Source organism: Trypanosoma grayi (assembly GCF_000691245.1).
Source record: "Trypanosoma grayi strain ANR4 Tgr_664_V1, whole genome shotgun sequence".
Lineage (NCBI taxonomy): Eukaryota > Euglenozoa > Kinetoplastea > Trypanosomatida > Trypanosomatidae > Trypanosoma > Trypanosoma grayi.
Genome location: NW_008826283.1, coordinates 2,056 through 9,683, shown reverse-complemented (window position 1 = coordinate 9,683; position 7,628 = coordinate 2,056). Strand labels below are relative to the sequence as shown.

Below are 7,628 nucleotides of genomic sequence, written 5' to 3'. Positions count from 1 at the left end.
ACACGCGCGGCGAGGACGAGGAGCCGGAGGGGGCGTTCGGCGAGCGGTGGCGGGAGCGGCGCAAGCAGCCGGAGCACGCGGCAATTCGGCACCACTACCAGCAGCAACGCGGTGGTGGTGGCGGTGTGCCGAAGTGAGCAGCAACGACGCGAAGCTGAAGATAAGAGAAAAACAAGAAAAAAAATGCAAGAAGTCTCGTTTTGTTTGTGTTTTGTGTCCGTGCGTCTCCTCGTGGGTGGCGGTGTTTAGGGCGTCACGCACAAACAAGTGCCCACGTTGCCTCTTCGTGTTTCCCTCGCCCCTGTCTTGTCGTCGCGGTTGCTGTAGCGGGTGCCCCCACCCCCTCTGCTCCGACTAGAGAGAAGGTAAACGCCTTTAGCTAATGGGGAAAGAAAGACGCATACACATACACACATACCTACATACGTGTCTTTGTGTTTACATTTGAGAATAGTAGAGGTGGAAGAAATATATGTCCCATAAACTCGGGCGTGCGGGGGGAATGGCCAACAAGGAGAAGGACGATGAATTGGGTGTTGCTGCGTATCGCGGCTACAGCCGCACGCCGATGCAGCAAGGGCAGGAGTGGTGGTACAACAGTAGCAATGCCCTACCCTCTCAACCGACTCTTCCGTCTACTACCAGTAACATTGCCACCACCACCACCACAACAACAACAACAGCAATTCCTGCTTCTGACGATGATGCTGACAACAACTACCAACAGGACAAGGTTTTCTTCTCGGTGTTAGACGTGACGGACAGCCGCCGCTACAAGGTCTTTCTGCGCCCCGACGACATCTCCAGGCTAAAGGTCTCCAAAATACGCAAGACGCTCAGCAGTGCCGCAGGAAAGCCACCCTTCTCCTTTGATCTCTGGGTTGGTGATGAGGTGCTGCTCGATAGGGATGATGCCAGGTGTGCTGAACTCGGCATTACGCCACAGACGGTGCTGAAGATGTGCCCAAGCGGCGAGTTGCCGCAGAAGCAGGTCGAGAGCAAGACCGGTGGTAAAAACAGCAACTTTGGAGAGGAGGAAATCGCATCTGTTGCTGCTACTGTTGAACCTGCGTCTGTGACAAGCGTTTTGCAGCAACTCACTGATGCAGCATCGGAGGCACCTCTCGCGGTGGAGCTGAACGAGCGGCAGCGAGCACTACAGGCGCAACTGTACGAAGAGGCGAAGCGCTCTCAAGTCTTCTCAAGGGCGGCTGGTTGGAGCCACAGCAGCAGCAGCAGCAACAACAAGAACAACGCCGATGGCGGCAACGACGGTGGTGAGGTCCTTCCAGGTCACTCCGCGGTGGGTGACGTGTCGGATGGTAGTGTTATGGGCGGGCACACCCGCGGCATCGACGACGGCTTCACTGACTTTTTTGAAGAGATTTTGGCGAAGAAGACGGTGCCCACGTCGCCGTCATTGCCGTCCCCAAGTGGCGTCGACATCAAGGCGGTCTTGCTCGACACAGTCGCTCAAGGGGCGCACTATTACGACACATACTCCCACGCAGGCGCCGAAAGAGGTACAACGCCACCGGGTATGGGTCCTGGCGGTGCTCACATGATAAGCGGAGAAGAGGATGAAGAAGAACGAGTGGGGGAGCTATCACGGGGAGGATATATTACTGCTGGTGGAGAGAGATGTAGTGGCTCAGCGCCGACGTGCGGCAGGGAAGCTGAGCTTGTGGAACTAGTGGAGAAGCTGCAGGACGATGTTAGCGACCTCCTTGCCCTGCATGTGCGTGATGAGACGACAAAGCAGGCGCTGCAGCAGGAGCTCGCCTCGTCACAGAGGCGTGTCTGGCAGCTGGAGAAGTCTGAGCAGCAGGCACGGCAGCAGCTCAGTGCCCTCCTCGCGGAGCTGCAGCACGCGCGCAGCGAGAACGGTGAATCCGTCTTCCCTGAGGAGCAGCTTCGGGCGGCGCTGTGCAATATGGGGGTGGCGTACCACAACGAACTCCTCCTGCGCGAGAACGCCGCGCTGGAACGACGGCTGGCGCAGGAGTTGCGCAGACGACTCGATATGGCGCTTATACTTGAGGACATGAAGGGACACATCCGCGTGCTTGTGCGGGTGCGGCCGCCGCTCCGCATTCTGCGCGAGCGGCACATCATTGTAGAAGAGGCAGTAGGAGGAGTTTCCTCCAGAGCAGATGAGGCACGCATGGTGGCTGACGGGCAGCGCAACACGGTTACAATCACGGAACCGTACACGGGGGCACGGCAGTTCAACTTTTACCGCGTCTTTGCGGAGAGTGCGACGCAGAAGGAGGTGTTCAGCGAAGTCGCGCCGCTTGTTCAACTTGCCTGCGAGGGCGTCAACGTCTCAGTGTTGGCGTACGGGCAGACGGGAAGTGGCAAGACATACACCATCTTGGGTCAGGAGGAGGAGGAGGAGGAGAAAGAGAAGCAGCAGCAGCAGCAGGGCACATCATCGTTGACAAGAGATGACGCCGATAAAAACAACAACAGCAGCAAAATCAACGGTAATGATAATAATACTGGCGTCAGACACCATAGTAACAACAATGACAACAGCAAAGAGGCACCCAACGAGGAGGAGGAATTGGAAGCGGACGACGATGGCATCGTACCGCGCACCATCCGCGTGCTGTTCCAGCATCTCCGCGCAGAAGCAGCGGCGGAAGCGGCAACACTATCGCCCGGTGACGGTGAAGCCTCCGCGTCCATGTTTGAGGTCTCCTGCAGCCTGCTTGAGATGTACAATGACAAGGTGCACGACCTGCTGGCACCGCCGCAGGTCGTTGTGCCAACGTTCTACGTTGGCGGCGCAAACACCGCTGAGCCACGGGGGCCGGCGTGTGTCGCGCCGCAGCGCAGCGTAAAGATTGGGCAGGACGGCCGCATGTACGTTGTCGGTCTCACGCAGTGCGTCGTGCGTGATGCCTGCGATGCAGTTCGGGTACTGCGCGAAGGCGCCTCGCGGCGGCAAGTGCACGCGACGCAGCAAAATGCCACCTCGAGCCGCTCGCACCTAATCTTCACCATCCACCTCGCGCAGCGGCGCCGCAGCGTCGTGCAGCGTGGCGGTGGACGAACGGCCACCGCGTCGGTCGCTTACCGGCGGTTGGAGAGCAAGCTGGTGTTCGTCGACCTGGCAGGGTCGGAGCGCATCGCAAAGTCGCAAAGTGTCGGGGATCGTCTGTTGGAGGCGCGGCACATCAACAAGAGCCTCTCGGCGTTGGGCGACGTGGTGGCGACGCTTTCCACCGCGGCGTCAGCTGCTGTTGGTGCAGGGATGACGCACGTCCCGTACCGCAACAGTATGCTCACGGGGCTCCTCCAAGACGTGATTGGCAGCCGCAGTAAGACCGTGCTGGTCGCGTGCGTGGCTCCAAGTGACCCGCCGTACGAGAATAATACCGCCGAGACGATGACCACGCTGCAATTCGCCAGCCGTGTGCGCTGTGTACGGAACTTCGCCCCGCCGCTCCCTGTGACAGCAGCAGCAGCAGCAGCAGGTGCTGGGGGCGGCGCTACCACAAAGGGTCCAGCAGCGCAATGCACAGAGGCAGACACGGGGGCGCAACGCACCACATGCCCAGTGGGGCGTGGGGTGGCGAAGCTGTGGATGAGACCAACAGAGTCGTCGAAGTCGCGCGCCGGCGCAGCAGGACGTCAAAATGCTGGAGGAGTGGTAACCATCAATGATCCAGAGAGGACTGGGGAGAATAAACGGGCGCAGTCACCGGTGCCTCCCCAGCAGCAGCAGCGGGGGAATGATGGAAATACGGAACAGAAGCCGCGCATGCGCTTCTAGATGTCACCGAGAATGCAAGAAGAGACAAGCAATGAATGGGACGTCATTGCTGCTGCTGCTCCTGGTGATGCCACAAAACTAATTTGCTTGACCCGAATTCTTCCCCATATATTTCCCCTCATCCCCAAAGTTTCATTCTTTTTGTTTCCTTTCCTCACCTCGAGGCCTTTTTTTGGCTTTCCGTGTGACTGGGTAGCGTATTGTGGACTGTTCCCCCATCGTATAAGTGTTCGATCATCTGATTTTCACATCGAATTCATAGGTTGAGTGGTCACAGAATCAATTATGAATGTTTGTGTCAGCAGTTCGGTTTGTCCTCTTTCATTTGGGGTCTATATGTTTCCAAGGTCGCACGCACACAAATCCAAACGTATATACATATGTACTTGAGAGTGATTAAAAAATGAGTAATGGTGGATGGGTTCCTTTCACGGGCGGAAATATGCTGAAACAGGATGACATTCCATTCATCCTCAAGAGATGACAAGAATTAACATCCGAAGTGCGCCAGGTCATGAGAAATGTAGACATCTTATGCTCATGAAAAACTAGTGGGGCAGCAGTTCTATTTGTGGTACCACATTGGAAGAATCAATGTGGCTGTACTCCGGCGAATGGTTTTCTCAAGACATTCTATGTGATGTTGAAAATGGGTCCTGGGATAGGTGCATACTGTTGGTGCACGCAAGTTTGCGTGTGCGGCGTTAGCGTTGTCATTATGATCTATCTTGGGGGTGGGGGTGAGGATTGGAGGTCTTTTGGGGGGCTTCATTAGGCTGCTGAAGTTAAAGGCATACCTGACATTTCAATGAGGCATTGGGAGTGAAACTCGATGAGGCGCGCATTTCAGCTCTGCTGAACCGTGAAGCTGATATCTGTTCACAGCTCGTGCCCCACGTTGAGAGCGCTGGCAGGGCAATACGGCGGTGTGGGATGTTCGTTACCTCTGCCTCTCTTATTTGGTTACGATTCAGCTTCTGTAGTCGTATGGTTTTTTTTGTCTTTTTCTGTTGATTCTCTGGTGGAGGAGAGTTTGTCTGACAGGGCGTTGGAAGAGAGAGAGAGAGAGAGTGTGTGTGTGTGTGTGTAAACGTGAAAGAGGATTGGGGAATAAATGAACGCCACACTTTCCGGCTCCCTTCTGTTCGCCCAACACTGTGTCCTGCGACCATCTGTCTTCTCATAAGAGGGAGCGAGAGAATATAGAAAGCCAAAGTGGTGAAAGGAAGAAGGGAATGTTTAAGTGTGCAGTGAACCCTTGCCTAGCGAGCCCCACTGCTGCTGCTCCATCGCTTTTGGGGTATCCGCTGCGCCACGCGGCCGCGATGGAGATGATGTATGGCGGTGTGCGTCTGCAGAGTCTCGCGCAGGCACCGTTCCCACTTAAGCTGACGCAGTCGGAGTCGCTGCCGTCTCCGTCGCTGCAGCGTGAGCGCGATGACCTGCAGCTGGAGGTGAAGGATTCCGCCAACAACGTGATGGGGATGCGCCTCTTCCCCGTTAACATAGGCGCGCGCGCACGGAGTGAGGCGGTGCGGCTGCGCAGCGAGGACTGCTACCGGCGGCTGCTGGCGCAGCGAAAGTGCGCAGCATCAGGAGTGCCGCTACAGTTCCCTGCGTCTTCAGGTGTGGCTTTAGTAGAAGACGGCACCTCTGCCGCGCACAGGCGCCGCCACGCGACGTACTTTCACCCACCATCGGCGAAGCTTTCCCTTTTTACACGTCCCATCGACTGCGGCACAGCAGCAGAAGCAGCAACGACACCAGCCGGTGTGGCGGTGTACCACCCACGCGCGTGGAGGCCGCTTCAGATGCTGAAGCCGATGCCGCACAACTGGAGTCCTGCTCTGCGCTCCTCTGGTATGCGTGGGCCGCACATGCAGCTCATGCAGGAGCGTCTTGACGGAAAGGGTTTTGGCTGGAAGCGCAAGTCACGCTCACTCTGGCAGCAGGATATCGCCACTGCTGGATTTAGGCCTAAGCGATTCTTCTAGTGGGCGTGCATTGTGTGTGTGTGTGGGGGGGGNGGGGGGGGGGGGGGGGGGTGGAAGTATCGTCGACGATGATGACGTTGTTGTAGGGTGTGGAATTTGTGTCAGTTGAGAGAAAAAGAGAGGCTTCTAGGGCTGTGGTGCCACACATTGACATGAGAAGATGAATCGTCTTCCGAACTGAAATATGTGTTCGGCGCGCTATTTCTACTGCTTCCACCATCTCTTGTCACGTTCTAATTCCGTATCTCGCTCTTATCCTTTGCTGTTGTTGTTGTTGTTTGTTTTCAGCTAGTTGTACAGTGTTTCTCTTTGGCTGGCACATAGGTGTTATTCTTTGCGGCTGGACATGCACGGGACTAGACAACACTGAATCATATACACCCTAAAGGATAAGAAAGGAAATGGGAGGTGATTCTGAAGGGGGGAGACCCAGAATAGGGCACATGCACACGCAAAACGAAGGAAGATGAGAAATTGCATCAGGAAGAGTGCCTCGCTTCGGCCTACTCTTTGGTGGGCTTTGTTCCACTTTGTGTTGTTGGGGGGTGACATCAGCTGATTTCTTGTGTGACGGGGGCTTATTGCCTTAATTCGTATTAGGGCAGCGCCCCGGTCGTGCTTTTGTTCATCATCGTTGTTGTTACCTTCTTTTCGTGAGGGAGGGGGTCGTGGCGTGGAGACTCACGCTCATTCTCTCGACAATTCCTGGCTGTCGTTATTTATTTATTCTTCTTTTTGTTACCCAACAGCCCCTTTTTCCCCCTCTTCCAGGTGCCGTATTTCATTGCTTTAGTTGGCCGATTCCTTGAACTGTGAGGATGTGTGTCTTTCTTCTTCTTTTGGGGCTTCTCTGTTTGGTTCTTGTGTCGCGTCGTGTCTCTCATTATCTGAGCTCCCTTGGTTTGAAGATGCGGCACGCGCGTGGCAGCAGACACACACACGCACTGGAGTGAGGATAGGCAAGAGATCCCTGCTCGTTTTCCCCGCGTTTGTTTTGATTTCTCTTTGCTTTTAGTTCAACGACCACTACTCCTATTCGTGGGCGTGTTGTTTTGCTTGTTGCCTGGATTTCAGGTTTTGCTTCTGGCTGGTTGATTGGGTTGGTGGACTGACAAGTTTTGCTTCCTACTTATATGATTACTTTCTGTTGGGGGTACGACCCTTGACCATTTTCTCTCGGTGGCGCTCCTCCTCCACTCTGTCTTTCAGAGTGCACATTGCCACAACACGTGCCAGATTCCTTCTCATTACCACTCATATTATTGTTATTATCAGTGGCTCTCTTTATTGAGTGGCTGAGTGTATCGCAGACACTTTTGCTTGCTTTGGCAGCTGAGACGGGATTATTTTTTCTTCTTTAGAGGGGCTCCTCATTTGACAGTGCACGCGGAGTGCGGGACTGTGGTGCCTGCGCTGGAAGCCGAGTACCCGAGGGGATCGGTGTCACCCACACTTGTCGTTGCCGCTGGTGCCCCTGCGGACACCACGTTCCACGTATGCTGGAGCACCGTCACATACACATGCATATCGACACAAAAAGGCATACCATTTTTGATTGCCTTTGTGTGAGTGTGTGTGTGTGTGTGTGTGTGAAGTGGCATCGTAGGGTGGATCGCTGCAGAGCGTCGCTTGCTCATGTGCTCACTCCATCGTTGGTTGTTTTCCTGCCCCATCAGGGCACGCTTCATCTTGCTGAACGTGTACAGTTAAGAGAAAGAAGAAGAAAAAGGATTTTTTTAAAAAAAGAGAAGGAATCTGGCCCAAAACGTGCGAGAGGTATTTTGGGGGTGCCGCCACCGTTCAGAAGATAGGCGTGACTATTAAACCCAAGCTGGCAAGTTCTGTTTTAATCA

General features: G+C 55.0%; 1 protein-coding gene across 1 annotated transcript; it reads left to right on the top strand.

The window, feature by feature from the left end:
- Positions 1-502: 502 nt before the first annotated feature.
- DQ04_06641010 (hypothetical protein) lies at positions 503-3,781 on the top strand (the record flags this gene model as incomplete). Its single annotated transcript, XM_009314807.1, has 1 exon — positions 503-3,781. The coding sequence occupies one exon, from the start codon at positions 503-505 to the stop codon at positions 3,779-3,781; it is 3,279 nt and encodes a 1,092-aa protein (XP_009313082.1).
- Between the last annotated feature and the right edge of the window lie 3,847 nt (positions 3,782-7,628).